The 19,777-nt window shown below is 56.1% G+C and overlaps 2 protein-coding genes across 9 annotated transcripts in view; one reads left to right on the top strand and one right to left on the bottom strand.

The window, feature by feature from the left end:
• Positions 1 to 1,891, top strand: part of RYR1 (ryanodine receptor 1) — a 116,721-nt gene extending 114,830 nt beyond the window's left edge. For all 4 annotated transcript variants that reach the window (XM_047793484.1, XM_047793485.1, XM_047793486.1 and 1 more), the window contains 5 exons: positions 456 to 612; positions 1,007 to 1,071; positions 1,175 to 1,275; positions 1,460 to 1,511; positions 1,653 to 1,891. In XM_047793484.1, the coding sequence (XP_047649440.1) occupies positions 456 to 612; positions 1,007 to 1,071; positions 1,175 to 1,275; positions 1,460 to 1,511; positions 1,653 to 1,748 (471 nt within the window). In that variant the 3' untranslated portion in view covers positions 1,749 to 1,891. The remainder of the gene's footprint in view (positions 1 to 455; positions 613 to 1,006; positions 1,072 to 1,174; positions 1,276 to 1,459; positions 1,512 to 1,652) is intronic.
• Positions 1,892 to 1,972: 81 nt separating this feature from the next.
• On the bottom strand, positions 1,973 to 18,770 carry MAP4K1 (mitogen-activated protein kinase kinase kinase kinase 1). 5 transcript variants are annotated; one of them, XM_047793489.1, is made up of 31 exons: positions 18,577 to 18,770; positions 18,351 to 18,408; positions 18,131 to 18,221; positions 17,379 to 17,443; positions 15,463 to 15,518; positions 15,331 to 15,378; positions 15,139 to 15,181; positions 14,971 to 15,043; positions 14,145 to 14,276; positions 13,666 to 13,728; positions 13,475 to 13,556; positions 12,886 to 13,002; positions 12,582 to 12,660; positions 11,771 to 11,829; positions 11,645 to 11,688; positions 11,518 to 11,562; positions 10,994 to 11,036; positions 10,390 to 10,552; positions 10,214 to 10,296; positions 9,543 to 9,627; positions 8,607 to 8,683; positions 8,454 to 8,514; positions 7,566 to 7,674; positions 7,418 to 7,476; positions 7,131 to 7,234; positions 6,414 to 6,588; positions 6,075 to 6,137; positions 5,662 to 5,751; positions 5,506 to 5,576; positions 4,379 to 4,434; positions 1,973 to 2,134 (listed from the first exon to the last, which is right to left on the bottom strand). In XM_047793489.1, the coding sequence occupies exons 1-31, from the start codon at positions 18,673 to 18,675 to the stop codon at positions 2,065 to 2,067; spliced, it is 2,463 nt and encodes an 820-aa protein (XP_047649445.1). In that variant the 5' UTR covers positions 18,676 to 18,770; the 3' UTR covers positions 1,973 to 2,064. The 5 variants fall into 5 exon arrangements, with proteins under 5 accessions (XP_047649445.1, XP_047649444.1, XP_047649447.1 ...); XM_047793488.1 differs by having other exon boundaries at positions 6,075 to 6,140; XM_047793491.1 differs by lacking the exon at positions 4,379 to 4,434 and having other exon boundaries at positions 6,075 to 6,140.
• Between the last annotated feature and the right edge of the window lie 1,007 nt (positions 18,771 to 19,777).

A 19,777-nucleotide genomic window follows, 5' to 3' on the forward strand; every position in this document is an offset into this window, starting at 1 on the left:
TGAACCTATTTCAGTTCCTCACAGGAGCAAGAGCTCCTTTGCTCCCCAGCGGTGACATAGCCTGTGTGATTTCCTTGGCCAGGAACACTCTCTCCCACCTGACGTTTCCACCACGTTCCACCTCACACATGGCGCCTCTTCTGGGAAGCCTTGCCTGATCACGCAGGCTGGGCCAGGCTTTCAGAGCTTCAGCATTTCCTGTGCTTCCCCCATCTCACCCCGATTACTCTGCGCCTTCCCCATCCTGGCCCTGAGCCCTCCCTATCACAACCCTGATCGTTTCTGGGCTGTCACTATCTGATGCCAAGCTTGTGAGCCCTGTGAGTGCAGGGTTCAGGGCTGTCTCAGTCATTGCCACGCGAGCGCGCCCCAGGCAGCTCAGGGCCTTGTGGGTACTCAGTGAGTCGTCGAGTGATTGAATGTGTGACTAACGTGCTTCTCGCTCTGCTTCGCAGTGTTACCTGTTTCACATGTATGTGGGTGTCCGCGCTGGTGGGGGCATTGGGGACGAGATCGAGGACCCAGCAGGCGATGAATATGAGCTCTACCGGGTGGTCTTTGACATCACCTTCTTCTTCTTCGTCATCGTCATCCTGTTGGCCATCATCCAGGGTCAGTGCCTTGCTGGGGCTGTGGGAGTGGGGGCTCCGTGGCCAGAGGCAGACCAGCTCCTTTCAGCGTGCAGGCCCAGGATCCACTTGGCATGGATGCAAAGTCTGGCTCTGCCTCTCCCTACTGTGACACGTGGGGCAAGCCACCTCTCTGAGCCTCAGTTTCTCCATCTGTGACATGGGGTTATTAATTATACTAGCTGTGAGAATTAAGTCAGTTCATAGGCGGTAAGTGGCTGGCTCATGATAAGTGCTCAGGAAGGGCTAGGTGTTACTATTTTTAGGAAGCAGGGTGCGATTAGGGAGACGGATGGGAGGCGAGGTAGGTAACCAGGAGAGGGAGGATGCTGAACTGGGTCAGAGGATGGACGCCGACATGCACCCTGCCACCTCAGGTCTGATCATTGATGCTTTTGGCGAGCTCCGAGACCAACAAGAGCAAGTGAGAGAAGATATGGAGGTAGGTCATGTCTAAGGGCGACCCACAAGGGTCATGGGACCAGTTCCAGGTAGGGGTGGGGGGTCGAATGGGCCTCGACTCTGATGTCTCCTGCCATCTGCAGACCAAGTGCTTCATCTGTGGCATCGGCAGCGATTACTTTGATACGACACCACACGGGTTCGAGACCCACACGCTAGAGGAGCACAACCTGGCCAATTACATGTGAGCGTGGACCCGCTGGCCAATCAGGAGGGTGGGGCGTGGCCACTGACAGCCATGGGCAGGATCCTTGGCATCTGCCGGTTAGGGAAGGGGGTGTGGTGTCCATGGGGTGGGTTCCCAGCCAGCCAATCAGGAGAAGGTAAGGGTGGTCCTCACCTGTCTCCCCCTGCCCTCCCACCCCTAGGTTTTTCCTGATGTATCTGATAAACAAGGACGAGACAGAACACACGGGTCAGGTAAAGGGGTGTTAACAGGAGGACAATGGGCAGGGAGGTGGAGAATTATAAGGGTAATCAGCAGGTGGCAGTAAAAAGCTCATATCAAATCAAGCGTTTGAAAATGTGACCAACTGACTCTTCCCCATCCACCACCCCTAGGAGTCTTATGTCTGGAAGATGTACCAAGAGAGATGCTGGGATTTCTTCCCGGCTGGCGATTGTTTCCGCAAGCAGTATGAGGACCAGCTTAGCTGAGACACCCCCAGCTGGCCCCGCACCCCCACCTCAAGTGCCTTGTTTTCACAGCAAGCCCCTTAGCCCCCCAAACCCTCCCCCCAAGGCAGCTAGGGGAGAGGTGACCATGCGATGGAGAAATAAAGTCTGTGCTACACCCCCGACATCACTGTGTTGGATGGTTGATGTTCGGGCATCCCGGAATTCTGCCCTCCCCTCCTCCCCCCAGAAAACCAGGATGACAGTGGAGGCTGACGTCATGTTTATTGAGAGACAGGGGCACGTCATGACCCCAGTTGGTCAGGCTGCTTCCTAATTTCCCCTCCCCACCGGGGACTCATTCCTGGATGTAGAGGTTGCTGGGGGCAGTAGGATCATCTGCTGGACGTGTCTCTACCACCACAGGCCTGAGGAAGGAAAAGAAAAGTCAGGTCTTCAGTCATTCATTTCACAAAGTCGCTTATAGAGTCTGTGCCAGCAGACACAGTGAGCTAGAGCAGTGAATGAGCAGACACAGCCCTAGCCCTTGGGGAGCTCAATCTAGAGCAGGAGAGCAACAAGAATCAGTGAATTAAAGGCGTGCAAAGAAGCATGAGGCATACAGCAGGGAAACACAGGCCAAGGAGTCACTGAAGAATGGATGGCGGAGACTGCAAGAGGCTCAGGAGGGAACTGGGGGAGAGGGCAGGGAAGGGTGTTCTGGGCAGAGAGATCAGCCTGGCAAAGAGCCTGGGGTGGGAGAGAACCTGGGGCTTGACTATAGACATCCTGATTTTATGGGCTGTGACCAGGATTGGGATTTATCTTGAGTCCCCAGGAAGGTTTTGTTTAATTTTTTTAGGGCCACACGTGTGGCATATGGAGGGTCCCAGGCAAGGGGTGGAATCAGAGCTGCAGCTGCTGGCCTACACCACAGCCACAGCAATATAACGCCGGATCTGAGCTGTGTCTGTGACCTACAGTGCAGCTCATGGCAATGCCGGATCCTTGATCCACTGAGTGAGGCCGGGGATTGAACCCGAATCCTCATGGGGACTAGTGGAGCCACAAAAGGAGCCATGACAGGAACTCCCCCCAGGAAGGTTTTAAACAGGTAGAAAGTGACACAATCAGATCTGATTTTAAAAGACGCCTCTGGCAGGTTGAAAGATCACAGAGATCCTTGAAGGGGCTCTCACTGGCTAAATCTGGGAGCATTTGTGCCTCAAAACAAATAACGATGGTAACAGATGATAACCCATAGAATAAAATGGAAATCCTTGAGACTATGCTGAAACACACACACACACACACACACACACACATGCACACATACACACATGGTGGGAAAAGGATAGCTCTTCCCTACAGTAGAATGACAACTAAAAAATATAGAAGGAGGAGTTCCCGTCGTGGTGCAGTGGTTAACAAATCCGACTAGGAACCATGAGGTTGCAGGTTTGGTCCCTGCCCTTGCTCAGTGGGTTGATGATCCGGCGTTGCCGTGAGCTGTGGTGTAGGTTGCAGACGCGGTTCGGATCCCGCGTTACTGTGGCTCTGGCGTAGGCCGGTGGCTACAGCTCCTATTCGACCCCTAGCCTAGGAACCTCCATATGCCGCGGGAGCGGCCCAAGAAATAGCAAAAAGACAAAAAATATATATATATATATAGAAGGAATGATAGAAACAGAAAATCACCATGTAGTAACGTCCCTAATAACATGCAGACAAAAGTCATCGATGGTAAAAACTAGTGGGTGAAAGTCTGATGAGAAAGAGTAAACATATACAGTCTCAACATATGGCCCCAAAAGACACTTATTAATACACAGGAAACAAGAGTAACTTTGTAGTGGAGAAACTGACTCCACCTTAACCAATGACCAAAGATAACATCACCTGTAATGGGACAAACTCATCTGATGCACTGAGAAGGACACAGCATCACTTCTGTGATGTTCCTTCCCCAAACGCTTAGCCTGGAAACCTCAAACCCAACTGAGGGACATTCTGTAAAACAAATTTCCTGTCCTCTTCAAAAGCGTCAAGATCATGAAAAGCAAAGAAAGTCTGAAGGATGGTTCCAGACTCAAAGCTAAAGAAACATGACACTTAAATGCAGCCCATCATCCTGGATTATATCCTGGACCGGAAAAAAAAAGGAGTATTTTTTGGTTATAAAGGACAGTATTGGGACCACTGGTGAGACTTGAATGGGTGTGTGAATTAGAAAGTAGTGATATCTCAGTGTGAGGGCCGTGTTTACAGGAGTATGTCCTTGCCTTGTTTAGGAAACATACACTGATGTTTTTAGGGGTAAATGGGCCTCATGTCTGCAATTTACATGCAAAAAGAAAAAAAATATATGAAAGAGAGGAATAAAACAAATGTGGTTAAAAGATAACCTGGGTGAGGGGGATACAGAATTTTAAAATTTATTTTTGCAACGGCTCTGAGAGTCTAAAGTTCTGTCCAAATAAAAAGTTACAATGAAAATTCCCCCTTGGCTGTTGGGTAGGCAATGGACTACAGGGGGGCAGAGATGGAAACAGGGAGACCGGATGAAAGGGGTCCAGGCCAAAGATACAGGTGGTTAGGGACACTTCAGGATGCCCTCTCCACATCAGAAGCCCTCCCTCCCTGGTCTTCTGTCCCTTCCCTCAAGTCCATACCTGGGGGAGCCAAGCAGACGGAAGGTGAGGGAAGGGTCTCTCAGCTCCTGCAGCAGCTGCGGGAGAAGGTGCTGTGTCAGTGTCTAGAAGACTTTTCCCCTTTCCCTTAAAGACAGCAAGGCCGGGGGCTCTGAACGCCTCAGCACCAGAAATAACCATTCTTGCTAACACCACTCAACGGCTGTGTGACCTCAGGCAAGTCACTTAACCTCTCTGCACCTGACTACTAACCACTGAAATTGTAGTACCTACCTGATAGGTAATCACGAAGAGTAAGTACAAAACAAAAGTGTAAGGACAGAGTCTGACACAGAGTGTCCTATGAGCTAACCACTAGTTTGTTTTTTGTTTTGTTTTTGCTTTTTTTAGGGCCGCACTTGCGGCACATGGAGGTTCCCAGGCTAGGGATCAAATCGGAACTACATCTGCTAGCCTACACCACAGCCACAGCAATGTGGAACCTGAGCCTCGTCTGTGACCTACACCACAGCTCATGGCAATGCCAGATCCTTAACCCACTGAGTGAAGCCAAGGATCAAACCCACATACTTGTGGATACTAGTCGAATTCGTTACCACTGAGCCACAACAAGAACTCCCCGTTTGTTTGGGGGGTTTTATTCCTTTTTTTTTTTTTTTTTTTGGCTGCACCACAGCATGTGGAAGTTCCCCAGGCCAAGGATCGAACCCGCGCCACTTCAGCAACCGGAGCCACTGCAGTGACAACGTCAGATGCTTAACCCACTGCATCACAAGAGAACTCCTAAGCACTAGTTTTCACTCCATTTTCCAGATGAGAACAGTGAGGCACAGGAAGATTCAGTCACTTGCCTAAGGTCATTCAGCTGGATTCCAACCCAGGCAGCCAGGTCCATGGTCTTAACCCACATATCTCTAGAGTAACCCCATTTTATAGTTGGGAACCTGAGGCTCAGAGAGAAAAAAAGTCCCTTACACACAGTCACATAGTGGCCCTGGATGAGTTCTGGACTTAAGAGACACTGGGGTGGAGAAGGGGACCTGTCTGAACTGCCTGGAGGATGCTTCTCCTCCAGGACTTCCGCCCTGACCCCGTCCTCCCAGTCCACCTGAGGAAGGAGGTGTCAGGGCTGGGATGGAGGAACTTACCTGGTCTGAGCCTAGAGCCCACACCTGCACGCCATGCTTCCAGAAGGCTTGCAGCCGCCCCCCGACCACAGCTGGGAGGAAAGCAGTACCTGTTACCCATGGGTTTCACGCAAGCTTCCAACCTGGACCCCCCAGCCCTACCATTCTCGCACATACCTACGGCCTCCACTGCTTCAGTCATAGGGATCTCTGGAGTTCGAAGCCCCCGGACAGGGGCCCCGTCTGGGGTCACCAGCTTCAGAGACCCTAGAAGGTAGAGAGGCTTTTTTTTTTTTCCTGGCCGCACCTGCGGGGTACAGAAGTTCCCAGGCCAGGGATAGAACCCTCGCTGCTGTGGCCGCAGCTGCAGCAACAGGGCATCCTTAATCGGCTGCACCACGGGGGAACTTCCGAGAAGGGGCTTTAAGAAGGACTTAGAAAGTTGCTGAGGGACCAAACAATAAATTCTATGTAAGAAGCAGAGCAGGATGGGCAAGGATCAGAGCGGCTCAGCCTTTCTGAGAGGGATGGAGGTCTGGGGGTCGAAGACCCAAGAACTGTTGGAGAAAGAGGGGGAGAAGGGTCCTTACCATCCATCAACACCATCACTTTGTCTTCCTCAACCTGAGTCACCTGTACTGGTCCCTTGTGCTCTGCTTGAGAAGCGAAGGTTCAAGGACCCATTCCACCTCATTCCGCCTTCCTCGCTAGGCACCCTCTTTATTCCCAAGCCAGCAGGACACCCGGTCCATCAAAGGGTTCCCCACCGTCCATCATCCATCCCACCTATTAGGTCTGCCCGTCGTTCTCCCGCCCCTCTCTTTCCAAGCCCTTTCCCAATTACGCCTCAGGCTAAGCACCGCCCAGCCGCCCAGACCCAACCCTCCCAAACTGGTAAGCCCATCCCTCCCAGAGCCTGGCCCACTCACCTGTGCTCATCTCGCCCAGCCAGCAGGAGAGCGCGCCGAAGCGCACGGTGTGGAAGAGCACCGACTTGGCCGGCCGCCCGGGGCTCACGCCGATGCACACAGCGGGCAGCTCAGAGCCTGGCCCGGTCAGCAGTGCGAACACCGGCAGAGGCGTGGGTAGGGGGAACAGCACCTGCTGCGGGTCGCACGGGGAGGGGCGGGCTCAGAGGAGGCTGGGGGCGGGGCCCGAGGGGGTCGGGGTTCCGGAGGACAGCTGGCCGGGGGGCTTCCGAGGTATTTCCTAAGCCCTCCTCGGTCTCGGGAGGTGCCATCTAGAACCTTCAGGGGGTGAGGCCTCTTTGGCTTAGAAATGGACGGGGAGGGCCTCCGAGGGGGCGTGGCCTCCGCTTGGGGGCGTGCCGCCTTGGGGAGAGAAAAGCAAGACTCTCCAGGTGGGGTGGCCTCGAAGGCTGCAGTCTCGGGAAAGACTCTCGGGGACCTTAAAGGGGTCTCCTTAGAGACCCGGGGCGGCGACATAATTAGGCCAGAGGTGAGGGCCGGGGGGTTCGGAATCCGGAAGACCTCAGAAGGAGGAGCCTCCAGGGGGCGGGATCTGGGGAAGTTGGGGGCAGGGCCGCAGGTGGAAGCCCGGCTTCGCGGAGCTCTACCCCGAAGCGTGGGGTGGAAGGCCCGAGCCACCGAACCGGGCAAAGTCCCCAGCGTCTACAGGCCCCCTACCCGGACCAGCAGAAACTTGTTCATGGGCTGGTACCACTGAAGCAAGACCACGGATGTCTCCAATGCCCCACACAGGAACGGGCCCCCGGAGCTCGCGCCCTCCGCTGTGGAGGTGGGTAAGGACGGGTTAGGGTTACTCCTCTCTCCCCTGCCGCGCTCCCCCCTCAAAGGCCACACATCTTTCCCCGGGCTCTGTTCACCCTGCCTTAACGCCGCAACCCTCTCCCGTAGAAAGCCCCGGCCCCGGCCCCTCCCACTCCCTGCACAGCCTCGGGGTTCTCTCTCACCCACACAGCATGCCCGGCAGCCTTTGGTGTCCTGGATCTTAGTGGAGACCATGTTCTTCCTGCAGAAGAAAGGAGGCGGGCGTGAAAGCGGGGAGGCACGCAGGCATCGGGCATTAGAGGGGTCAAAGGTGCCTCTGGGGGCTGGTACCTTGCCAGTAGCCGGTGGGGACTAATGTGAGCGATGGGGTTGCCTGCTCTGGCCTCTTTCCGTTCCAGCAGGCCCAGGATGCTGTGTGAATACAAGTAGGGGGTCTTCCCTGCAGTGTGTGTGCAGAGGAAAAGCAGGCAGTTAGAAGGCGCTGCACTCTTCCCCCCAGCCCTTCGCTCCGGCCCCAGCCCTTGGAAACGCCCAAGCCTTCAAGTCTCCAGCATCTTTATTTATTATTTTTCATTCAACAGATTTTAAATGCCCACCATAGAGCAGGCACTGTGCCCGCCTCCAGGGTAAACTAGGTGTTCCCTGTCCTCGTGGTGCCTGTAGCCACGTGAGAAATGGTGGACGCTTCTCCAGTCAAATGAATTTACGCATATTACAAAGTCTAAGGGGAAAAAAACAAATCTAGAAATTCTGCCAAAGTGTGTCATCACAGGTGTGACATCAGTGGGCTCACGAGGCCTATTTGGCTGGGCGTCTTCCTCAAAAACGAGAAATGCTTTTACACAAAGTGTTTGTAAAACAATGACACAACATTTTAATCTATAGCTTGCTCACACTATTTTAGTGGGAATAAGTACGAACGATCATCTGAACATCAAAGAAATGTGAAGACTAACTTCTTGTGGAAATTACTTCCAAACTGACTTGAGAGAGAGGAACTACTGTGAGCCCCATTTGGTAGATGGGGAAACTGAGGCTCGGGGAGCAGAGGTCTCTTGCGCCAAGTCCCATATTGAAAATATGGCGAGAATTGCAACTGTGGGCTCTGTGAAAGGGGGAGCCAAATTTTTTTCAGCTGTGCCTGTCTGTTTCCTGACCCCCTGACCCTTGACCCCCTAAGTTCTGACCCCCACCCCTCCCACCCAAGCCCAGGCAGACCTGAGAGAGACATGAGGACATTGTTGATGGAGTACACCCAGGTCGTCCGGCTAGAAAAGAGCTGCAGAGGATGGGGGAGATGGGTCCTGTAAGACCCCAGCCCCCCCCAACTCCAGCCCCCACCCTTGGCCCACCCTAGGTGCTGCCCCTCACCATCTCCAGCGTGGCCTCCTGGTCATTTCGGTTCAGGATGAAAATGCCTTCCTCGGCCCCCAGGAGCAGGTGCTGGTCTGGGGGGACAGAAATGAGGATGCTGGGACCTGTCTCATCACCATGGGGGACTTCCTGGACCTCCACCTCTGACCCCAAACACTGTGACTGTTCCCCAGCCCTGACACTCAATTCTCTACTCTCCCCCAACACTGACACTTCTAGCTTCTGTTTCCCCAAATCTGAACTCAAACCCTGACCCGTTCCCTTGAGCTCCTCTCATTCTCAGCAGCCTCAGGCTTCCCCCGTTCCGGTGGTTCTTCCATCTCTGACCTGTCAATCCTCACCCTCTGTCCCCTCAATTCCAACCCCAGCATCAGACGTGCCTCCCCAGATAGCCCTCTAAATTCTGTCCCTCTTTCTCTTCAGTTTTGGTCCCTGAATGCTAACTTATCTCAACACTGATCCTAAAATTCAGACACCCGGCATGTGGCCTCTGCCCAGCGTGACTCTGCAAACTCTACTACTGCTCCCTCAGCATTTGCCCCCCAGTGATGTCTCCACATCTTTGACTTCCAGACTCTGTCCTTTTCTGCTGCATTCTAATCCCTAAAACTCCTGACCCCAAAGTGCTAATCTGGGTCTCTCGACCATGAACTTAAAACTGAGGTTAACGGGGGTCCAACTGTCCCATCCTGTACCCCAGACTCTGACCCTTCTGCTGTATCTGACACTCCTGGCCTCCAAATTCTCATTTTCCTAGTTGTCCCTCTCAAACTCATCTCCACTCTACCCATCTTTGATCCCTAAACCCCAACTGTAACTCCTGGCTCCACCCAGGCCTTGGCTCGGCTGCTCCCCACCCTGGGAGGACCCTCTGTGCCATCGATTAAGGGCCCTCCTGCCACCACCTTCTCGGTGACCCTCGTGACTGCTCACCCTTGGTGGAGGGGTGTGTCCAGGCAGCCGTGCTGTGGATCCGGAGGGGGCAGCCATTGAACAACTTCACGAGGAGGGCACATCCCTGGGGGGGGCATGGGGGCCACAGGGGCCGGGCAGCGGCAGATCCAGCAAAGGGAAAGAGGGTGCAGGAAGGTGCAGCGGTTAAGATGCTGAAGCAACGGTGCCGAGAGGTTCAAGTCCTGGCCCTGCCCCCTCAAAGCTTTATGACCTTGGAAAGCTCTGTGTCTCGGTTCCCTCCTTTCAAAATGTGGGGCAATACCCAGCTCTTCAGGTTGTAGCTCAGCGATCCCTGGCCTTACTCAGTGGGTTAAGGAGCTAGTATTGCCACGAGCTAGCTCGGATCTGGCATGGCTGTGGCTGTGGTGTAGGCTGGCAGCTATAGCTCCCATTCGGCCCCTAGCCTGGGAACCTCCATGTGCCGTGGATGCAGCCCTAAAAACAAAACAAAAAACCACCTGGCTCTGTGCTACCTCCTTTTAGCTGTGAAGGTACACACCAAGCAAAAATAGGAGAACAGTGCCCGGCACAAAGCAATGCCCTACAAGTGTCACCTGTCACCATTATAAGTCTCCCCAGCCCTACCTGCCCCCCACCAGGCATTCCCAGCGCCACCCAGAAGTATGAGTCTTCAGCCTGTCTGGTCTCACCTTTCTCTTCATCTTTTCCTTCTTGGGGGGCAACAGGGGGGGCTGGTCTGGCTCCCGGGGGGCTGGGTTCCAGAGTGAAGGTTCTGAGATGGGGTGGGGAAGATCAGCCCCCAAAGCCCCCCTCCCCCAGCCCAGGCCCTACCTCTGTCCCCCTCCCACCCAGCCCACCCTGTTACCTGAGTGGGCAGTGAGGTGGGGGCTGCGGGTGGCTGGGGGAGGTCCAAGATGGGGGGTGCGTGGGGGAGGCCCACTGGCACACCGGACCAGCACCCCAGGGCTCAGCTGCCCCTCATCCCCAGTCCCCCCAGGACCCTCATCGGATGGAGAACGGAACTTGGGCTTTGGAGACAGAGAAGGAAGGTGGGGAAACCCATTAGATGATCCCAGAGAGATGCCGCCCTGCACTCTGCCTCCGCCAGAGCTGCCATCAGGCCACGGCTCTGACCTTTTCCACGACGTCCCACCACCCCTCCAGCCTTCGTCTCTAACCCACGCCCCGATGGCAGGCAACACACTCCAGCAGCTAAAGGGTTCATGCTGGTGCAGCAGGGGGTTCAGAGGACCAGCCACTGTCCGGCTCTATCCAGCTGAATATTCTGAGTCCCACCCCCAGGTTCAGGGAGGCCACTTCCAGATACCAATGTGCTCACCACCCAGAGTCTTCCCAGACTTCAGGGGACCTGGTATCCCAGACGGGAGCCCTAGAGAGCTCCGGTCCCAGCGTCTCTGGACCCTGGCCTCCTGGCCCCCAGCCCCCCAGCTCAGGGCCCAGAGCCTTACCTTGGGGGGCAGTGGAGGGGGCGTGTCTTCTGCAGGGGTGGGGCTGCAACACAAAGATGGGGTGAGCAGGTTCGGGGTGTGGGGATCAGGGAGGACTGGCGTGGGTCGGGGCTGGTGTTCTGAGCTCAGGAGGGTCAGAGGGCGGCTCGGTCTGGGCTGGAGCTAAGGGTTTAAAGGACTGATAACTACGCCCATAATCGTACAAGTAACTCTAGGCTAGCAAGGGCTGGTGACATATCAAGGCTCTCTCTGCATCTTCACACCTGCTTAGTGACACAGATCACGTGAGCTCCCGGGGGTCTCGCTTGGTGCTGGGTGCACCGCACGCGAACCTATTACCGACGAGATGTGTGGTGGGGACGGGTGGGCCCTGAGGTTGACACAGGCCTGGGGCTGGGGCAGATGGGGGCCTCGGCTGATGGCTGGGGTTGAGGCCGGGGTGAAGGAAGGTGGGAGCGTGGAGGGCTGGGTCCGGGGTCAGAGGCGAGGTGGGGGTGGGGCAGGGGTCCGAGGAGCTCTCTTACATGTCCACGTCGTCGTAGTCATCGTCGGACTCGGACTGGTGCCTCCTGGGGAGGGACAGGCGTGAGCCTCAGGCCGTTCCCACACACAGCCCAGCCCCCCCACCCCCCCACCGTGAGAGTCCCTGACCTAGGACTGCTGCTCCTCAAGTCTCCAGGGGGCTGTAAGTGAGCCTGCGGGATAGTAAAGGGTCAGTGGTGGCCGGGGAGCGGGGAGGGCGGCGGGGCGGCGGTGGCGGCGGCGGAGGCCTCTCACCGTGTTGGCCGTGGGTCTGGACTCCATTCCTCTGAGCCTCCTGAACTCCATGTGCCGCCCTGGGGGGGTGGGGGGTGATGGAGACACACAGTGAGCTGGGGACAGGGTTTGGGAGCAGAAGACTAGAATTTGGGGGCAGGCTCTCAGGGCAGGCGCACCCCTAGCGGGGACGGATCTTGGTTTACAGGTGCCTCATCCAGTGGTCAGCTTTGGGGTTTTTTTTGTCTTTTTAGGGCCGGCGGCATATGGAAGTTCCATAGGCTGGGGGTCTAATTGGAGCTGCAGCTGCCGGCCACAACCCCAGCAATGCAGGATCTGAGCTGCGTCTGTGACCTATGCCACACCTCATGGCAACGCCCGATCCCTGATCCACTAACTGAGGCCAGGGATTGAACCTGCATCCTCATGGGTACTAGTTGGATTCGTTTCCACTGCATTGCAACGGAAGCTCCAGGAGTGGGTTTTTGAGATCAGGGAGGTAGGGGCTCAGCGTGGTTTTAGAGTGTTTTTAGGCTCTAGCTGGGTATCCGGCATCTGACCAAGATCTCTGGGGTCCCTGGGAGTCCTGGTGGCCATGGGAAGTCTCACGGGGTCTGCCTGCAGGTCAGAGAGTCACTAGAGTCTCTAGAGTCACTCTGTAGAGGAGGTGGTGATGAGGTTCTTGGGGGTCTCTGGTGGGGTCAGATGGTGATGGGGGTCTCCGGGGTCTGTCTGGAAGTGCTGAGCGTCTCTGGCAATCTGATGAGGGGCTGAGGGAGGGCTCTTGGATTACGGGGTCAGGTGTCCCCAAGCGGAAGGATTCTCTACTCACGACAGCAGTCCGCGTCTGGGGTCCCCAGGGAGCTGGATCGGTGGGTGGATCTGATCCGCCGCGGGATGGCGGGGGGCAGCTGGGCAGAGCAGTGGCGTGTCAGGCGCATGGCCCTCCAGCAGCCTCCACCGCCCTGTGGGCACAGCCTGGAGCCCTCGTCTCTCCCATAACCTCTGCACCCCCAGCCCTGTGCCCAGGCCCTCTCCTCCCTGGCTTTTTCTCTCCTGAGAGAGGCAGCAAAGGAGCGCTCAAGCCTGAACAGAGGCAGAAGGTTCCAGGGGTTTATCAGCCAAGGGGCCCTCACCTCAGGCTCCTCGTCTTCAATCTCGCCCCCAGGGGCCCCCTTCCCGGGGTTCCTCAGCTTGTCGAGAAGATCTAGGATCAGGCCTCTGTTTAGCCCAGGCTGGGACACCAGCTGATGCTGGGGAGGAGATGGGGGTGTCAGCACACCGAGGGCTGGAGAGGGGGACAGGATTGGGACAGGGGCTCCAGAACCCATCTGGGGGAGTCAGGAGGGGAAGCTGCCAACAGAAGAAGAAGACAGGGGTCTCTGAGGAGTCTGAAGGGATTCGAGGAACTTAAGGGAGTTGGAGAATCCCAGAGGTGTCTTAGGGGGAACCGGGGTTCCCCCCTGGAATCCCAGAGTCCACCAGGAATGGGTCCTGAAGCCCTTGGGAAGTTGCGAGCTTTAGGAACACAGTGGCTCTTGGGCAAAGGCCTGGGGTATAACCTGGAGGGTCTTAGGGTGGGTCCTGGGGGATTCGGAGGGGCTGGGGACTCTGAAAGGGCACGGAGGTTCTGTGGAACGAAATCATCCACGTTCTAGACAGCTGTGGGAGGCCCTGGTGTCCTGGGGGTGAGGCTGGGAAGGCTTCTCAGGGAGGGGGCTTTACACTGAGCATCTTGGTGGCGCCAGGTCGTTTCTTGGGGCTCTTGGTGAGGGTGACTTTGACAAAGTTGTGGAAGGCAGCCGACCTTGGGAGGAAGAAGGCAAGTTCTGGGGTGACAGGACCGGAGACCGTCCCATCAGACACCGCCCCCCACTCTGCCCTCCCTCTCCCCCCTTCCCATCGGCCTCTCTTACCATTTGCCTTTTTCCTTTAGCCTCGGGGGCTGGTAGCCACTCTTGGTCATGAGGAAGAGAACTCTAGAAGAGTAAGGACAGAACAGGGGTTCAGACCTCCAGGGGACATCAGACCTCATGGCTTGAGGGGGCCCCTCATAACACCAAGGTTAGCAGAAAGCAAAGTGAGGGACCGCGCGAGAAGGATCGGGTGTTACAACAACCCAGGATGCCACCTCCAGGGGACACTGCTCAGCACATCACAGATGCCAGCGGTCTCAGACGGAGCCTCAAGACAGGGCTCCCTGCACTGGGGGCTTCCTGCGTGGGGGGCTGGGGGGAAGGGCTTTCTGGGTTGAGGGGCTCCTGAGGGTCTCAGATTGAGCTCCAAGGAAGGTGGGGTCTCCTGTAGGGGGTCTTGATGTGGGGAAGCAGGTAGGGGTTCACAGGCAGAGTTGAGTGGGGTCTCTGGGACCAGGGGACCCGCCACATCTGCCTACCTGAGAGGGTGCACATCAAAGAGTGGTGGCTGTAGCTCAGCTAATTCGATGGCAGTGATGCCCAGGGACCAGATGTCACACAGCTCATTGTATCCCCCCTTCAGGGCCACAGCTGCCACTTCCGGAGCCATCCTAGGGGTAACACAAGGAGGGGGAGGGAAGAATCTTTGGTCGGGGGTGGGCAGGAAAGAGACAGAGAGAGAAGGAGAATGGGCATAGAGAGAGCCAGATGCAGAAACATAAGGATGGAGAGAGACAGAAATAAAGCCAGAAAGAGGTAGAGGCAGAGAAATACAGACAGACAGGAAGAGACAGAGAGACAAACGTGGACAGAGATAGAAAGACAGGGAGGAGTTCCCGTTGTGGCTCAGTGGTTAATGAACCCGACTAGCAACGATGAGGATGTGGGTTCGATCCCTGGCCTCGCTCAGTGGGTTAAGGATCCGGTGTTGCCGTGAGTTGTGGTGTAGGTCGCAGACTCGGTTCAGATCCTGCATTGCTGTGGCTGTGGTGTCGGCTGGCGGCTACAGCTCCGATTCGACCCCTAGCCTGGGAACTTCTATATGCCGCAGCTGCGGCCCTGAAAAAAAAAAAAGAAGCAGAGATCAGGATAAAAGTCAACCCCAAGACTGCAAGGCCCAGGTGCAGGGGGCACAGAGACCTGGGTAAATGGAAAACTCAAAAGAGAGCCAAAGAGAAACCAGAACATTCCACAGAGAAAGGCAGAAGGAAGGCAAAACGCCAGGATGAAGATTCCCAGAGATCCAGGGTGGGAAAAGCCACTGTGCCCCACCCTACCCCTAGCCACCAGTCAGGTGCCCCTCACCAGTAAGGTGTCCCGATGAAAGAGAGGCGTCGAGCCAGAGTGGCCCCAATCTGAGCCGAGATACCAAAGTCAGCTGGAGACAGAGGGAGAAACACAGTGACCCGAGGTCCCCTGGCCCCTCAGGCCTCCAGTCAGTCCCTTTCCACAACCCCGCGCCCAGCCACTCACCCAGTCTGACCTCCCCAGCATCATTGATGAGGATGTTGGCTCCCTGGAGAAGAGGGCGGATTAGAGGCTGTCAGAGATACCCTCCCCCCCAGGCCACTGCTGCCTCCACTCCCTGGCCCCACAGCACCTGCAAGCATCACTCCTATCTCTTGCCCCTGCCCCGCCAAGGCCACCTTCCTGCCCCTAGACCACCTTGATGTCCCGGTGTATCTTCTTCTGTGAGTGCAGATAGGCCAGTCCCTGGAGAGGAAGGCGGGGGTTATGAGTGTCCGGGGCCTGGAGCAGGGCCCTGCCCCTACCCAAGCTCGCCCAGCATCTCCTCACCTGGAGCACTTCCCGGCAGACATAGCTGATCTGCAGCTCTGACAGGGGGCCTGTCACTGCAAAGGTCACCAAGACACGGCATTGGGGGGGGGCAGGAAACCTGGCCCCACGAGCCCCTGGTCGCCACCCCCACCAGCTGCGGATGCCACATGGGGACAGGGAAACAGGATGGGACAGGTGGGAGAAGGAGGCAGAGGAGTATCAGGGACAGAGAGAGGCAGCGAGGCAGGGAACCGGAGGCCAGAGGGACAGAGAGTCATTCAACAGATATGGATTGCATGTCTGCTGTGTGCCCGCCACTGTGGTAGGCGCCAGGGTGGAGTAGAGCCATGTTCTCTGCCCTCGTGGAGAGAACATTCCAGTGGGGGAGACAGATGGGAGACAAAAGTAAACAGGTAAAATACACAGTACAAGATAAAATAAAGCAAGAAAAGACAACAGGAAATACGTGTGGGAAGGGGTATGACATTTTACACAGGGTGCTCGGCAAAGGCAACTCTGAGAAGGTGACGAGGGGAGCAGATCCACTCAGAAGGGGAACAAGATGAGCAAGTGCAAAGGCCCGGGGGTAGGAGGGAGCCCAGTGGGTCTGGAAGGCAGCAAAGTGGGTGCAGTGGAGGTGAGGCGGGTCAGCTTGAGGTGCTGGTGGGGGTCAGACTGAAGGGTTGTGATGAGAAATCTGGGCTTGTCGTTGGAGAGACTGGAAGGCACGGGAGAAAGAGAGAGAGAGAGAGAGAACCATGAACACATCCAAATTGAAGGAGAGAAACAAAGAGATGGTCAGAAACCAAAAAGTGGGAAAACTGGTACATTGAGAAAGAGGGAGGAGTTCCCTGGTGGCTCAGTGAGTTAGGATCCAGTGTTGTCCCTGCTATGGCTTGAGTCACTGCTATGGCGTGGGTTCAATCCCTGGCCTGGGAGCTTCCGCATGCAGTTAGGCATAGCCAAAAACAAAAACAAAACAAAACAAACAGAGAGAGAGAAAGAGACAGAGGGGGAGAAAGACACAAAGGGGTGGTGAGGATACCGTAGAAAGACAACAGACAGGAGTTCACGTGGTGGTGCAGCGGAAACAAATCCGACTAGGAACCTTGAGGTTTCAGGTTCGATCCCTGGCCTTGCTCAGTGGGTTAAGGATCCGGCATTGCCGTGAGCTGTGCTGCAGGTCGCAGACACGGCTTGGATCCTGTGTTGCTGTGGCTGTGCTGTAGGCCAGCAGCTACAGCTCTGATTCGACCCCTAGCCTGGGAACCTCTATATGCTGTGGGTGTGGCGCCAAAAAAAAAAAAAAGAAAAAGAAAGAAAGACAACAGACAGAGTGGTCTGAGATCAGGTCTGACAGGCTGGCAGTGAGTCACTTCCTGTCTGTGGGCCTCAGTTTCCCCCGCCCCAAGAACTCCTTAATGAAGTCCTTCCTTTCCTGACATTTGAGGTCTTGGACTGGAAGGAAACAGAGATGAGTGTCAGAAATTGAGAAGTGATCAGAGGCCTGCCCCCACCCTCCAACGCTCCATGAGTGAAGAGCAGGCTGAGAGAATCAGAAATGCATTCACTCATTAAGTAAACATGTGGGCACTGATGACGAGCCAGAAATGCAGAAATGCTCAAATGCAAGAACAGACCTTGGTGAGAAAATGCAGACACAGAGGAAGATGGGTGGGGGAAGTGGAGGGGAACATGGCATACAGAAAGGCTGGAGCTGGACTCGCAGGCGCTGGAGGACACGGCTGAGGGCCCCTGGGTCACCACAGTAACCCTGGCATCACCGGGGCCAGGCCAGGCCCAGAGCAGGGGCTCATTGTGTGAAATATGGATCAGAAAGACAGTCCCGGGAGACACAAAAGCAGAGACAGGACAGGTGGATTGGAGGGGCAGGGGCTGCCTGGACCCTCCCCCACTCCCGCTCTTCCCCTTACTTTGGTAGATGTCCTGGAGAGAACCAGCCCCACAGAATTCCATGCAGATCCAGAGCTTCTGCAGCCTGTTCAAGAGCAGAAATAATCAGAGCTGAAAAAAATGATTATTTATAGGACAGCTCCTGGCTCACTGTCCATCTTGTTCTAGGACAACAAAAACTTTAATGTAAGCGCCGTCGTCTATCTATTGCCCATCCGAGTGACCATCACCCCACTCCTATTTTATAGATGGGGAAGTTGAGACTCAGAGAGGAAATATACGTTTAGGGTCAAGTGGAATCAAAGCCAGGTCTTTGGGCTCCTGACCCATGGCATCCTCTGTTGTCCTGTGCTAACCTGGGAGACAGGGCACGGGCCTCACAGGTTGTGGAAGTTCGATGGGGACAGAGGAGCCCAGGATGCCAGGTCTGGGGAACAGAGATCATGACTGAGGCATCTGGGATATTAATTGGGGGGTCAGGAAATTAAGGGGTTCACCTTCAGGAACAGAAAGTGAAAGTGGGGGACCTGAAGAGCAGGACGGTGAAAGATGAGTTTTAGGGGACTCGTTTTCAGGTTTGGTTACTATGAAGGGATCAACTGGAGGGCCCCCCCGGTCAGAAATGAGAGTTCTGGATTGGAGATTCGATCTGGTCAAAAAAGTGGGACTTTGGTCCAGGATTGGAGGTCAGGTTAGGGGGCCCCCTGGTCAGGAACGGGAGTTCGGGGGTGGAGGCCGGGCTGGGTGCCAGGGCAGGTCTGGGGCTCATCACCAGAGATAACTGCCGTGGTAGGCCACGATGTTGGCATGCCGACAGGTTTTCAAGATGAGGATTTCCTTCTGAAGTGTGGACACATCATCGTCTGCAAGGAAGGGCAGAAGAGAAAAGGCCGCTGCAGGGAGGGAGTGTGGGGAGGAGGGAGTGGGGGGGGGCCGCCACCGTCCCGGGAGGTGGGGGGTGTGGGGAAGGAGCTCCTGGGTCCTGTCCTCACCAGGCTCCATCTTCACCATCTTCAATGCCACCAGGTCCCCCGTCACCTTGTCTCGAGCCTTGTAAAGGGGAAGTTGGCAGTCAGGCGGGCTCCATTTGCCTGAGTCCTCCTCAGCATCCCTGAACCAAAACCAGGGACCGGGACCCTCTCGCATCCCCTTCCCTTCTTGGGTGTCCTCCCAAAGGTCACTGGCTTGAGGATGATGGAGAAGGACAGAGTTCCTCACCTTGAAGACTTCCCCATAGGTGCCGCCACCCAGCCGCTGCAGCAGGTCGTAGTGGTCTCGGGGATCCCTATTAAAAATGTCGGGGTCCACGAGGTCCATTCCTGGGAGCCAGAGCCGGGCCTGCGCCCAGGGGCCAGCAGGGCCTCAGGGCTCAGATCGCTGGCACCTCCCTCCCTCCCCACACGCCCTGCACCCGCCTTGCCTCCACCCGCTGTGGCCTCCCCCCTCCCCACTCTCGCTTCCTGCCCCAGCTCAGGGCTGTGCAGCCGACTCCACCCCCTGTCCCCTGGGCCCTGAGAGCCTGTTAGGGGCAGCTTGCCTTGGGACCCAGGGGACCCCCCCTTCACTTCCAGGCTGAATGTAAACCAGATGCAAACTATCTTAATTGTGACCCGGAGGGTGCCCTAACACTCCTTCCCCCATTCTGGGTGGCGGCCAAAAACTACAGTTGAACCTCAGCTGAGTGCTTGAGAGTTTGGCCACGACCGGGAGATGGCAGGTCTGCACAGAGATGGCCATGCAGTGTATGTCACTGTTCACCTGGAGCGCATACATGCACTTAGTGGTAACCCCTGTGCGGTGCAAAGTGCAGTCGATACGTGTGAAAGTACTCAGAGCATATACCTCCACATACATGACACATGCATGTGCATTCATGCCTGCAGTGTGAAGAATCTGTACATAACTCACGAGGCGCTCGCCTTCACCCACAAGACTGGAGCCTATAGGGACTGGGCGTGATCTGGGGGGTTTCAGTAGCCTCTCACCCCGGCCATTGCCATCAGAGCACAGCGGCTTTGCGGGCCGCTAACCCTGGCGTTAGGGTGGAGCTTGGGGACCCGGTTCAGGGCTTGAAACTGCGGCGCTCTAGATCCTGCCTCAGGGGTCGAGGCCTGGAGCAAAGGGGGCCTCCGAGAGCACCTTCCTCGGGACTTGGCCATGGCCCAAAGGGACTTCAACAAGTGCATTCCAACACAGTTTTGAGTTCACAGCAGCGCGCAGCGCGACGTGCGTGCTCGCCGTCAGGGACTCATCTCCTTCCCAGGGACCTCGCGTGCACATCCCAGAGACTAGGACTGGGTACACAAGGCCCGGGAAAAGTTCAGCCCCGCCTCCTCGCCTCGAGAGGGCGCCTGCGCACTGAACTAGACTGGTCTTTTTCTCACGCCTTTGGTCCTGCTCAAGTGGAGCGTATGCGCAC

The sequence above is a fragment of the Phacochoerus africanus genome, chromosome 8 (genome assembly GCF_016906955.1).
Source record: "Phacochoerus africanus isolate WHEZ1 chromosome 8, ROS_Pafr_v1, whole genome shotgun sequence".
Classification (NCBI taxonomy): Eukaryota; Metazoa; Chordata; class Mammalia; order Artiodactyla; family Suidae; genus Phacochoerus; species Phacochoerus africanus.

What these genes read in the sequence shown, in the direction of transcription:
- MAP4K1 (XM_047793488.1), bottom strand. Translation starts at nt 18,675, where the DNA reads ATGGACCTCGTGGACCCCGACATTTTTAATAGGGATCCCCGAGACCAC. An exon ending in CCCCACCGGCTACTGGCAAG is followed by an intron (nt 7,477 to 7,565) that starts GTACCAGCCCCC and finishes TTTCTTCTGCAG; the next exon opens with GAAGAACATGGTCTCCACTA. An exon ending in GGGCTCTAGGCTCAGACCAG is followed by an intron (nt 4,435 to 5,505) that starts GTAAGTTCCTCC and finishes CTTCTCCCGCAG; the next exon opens with CTGCTGCAGGAGCTGAGAGA.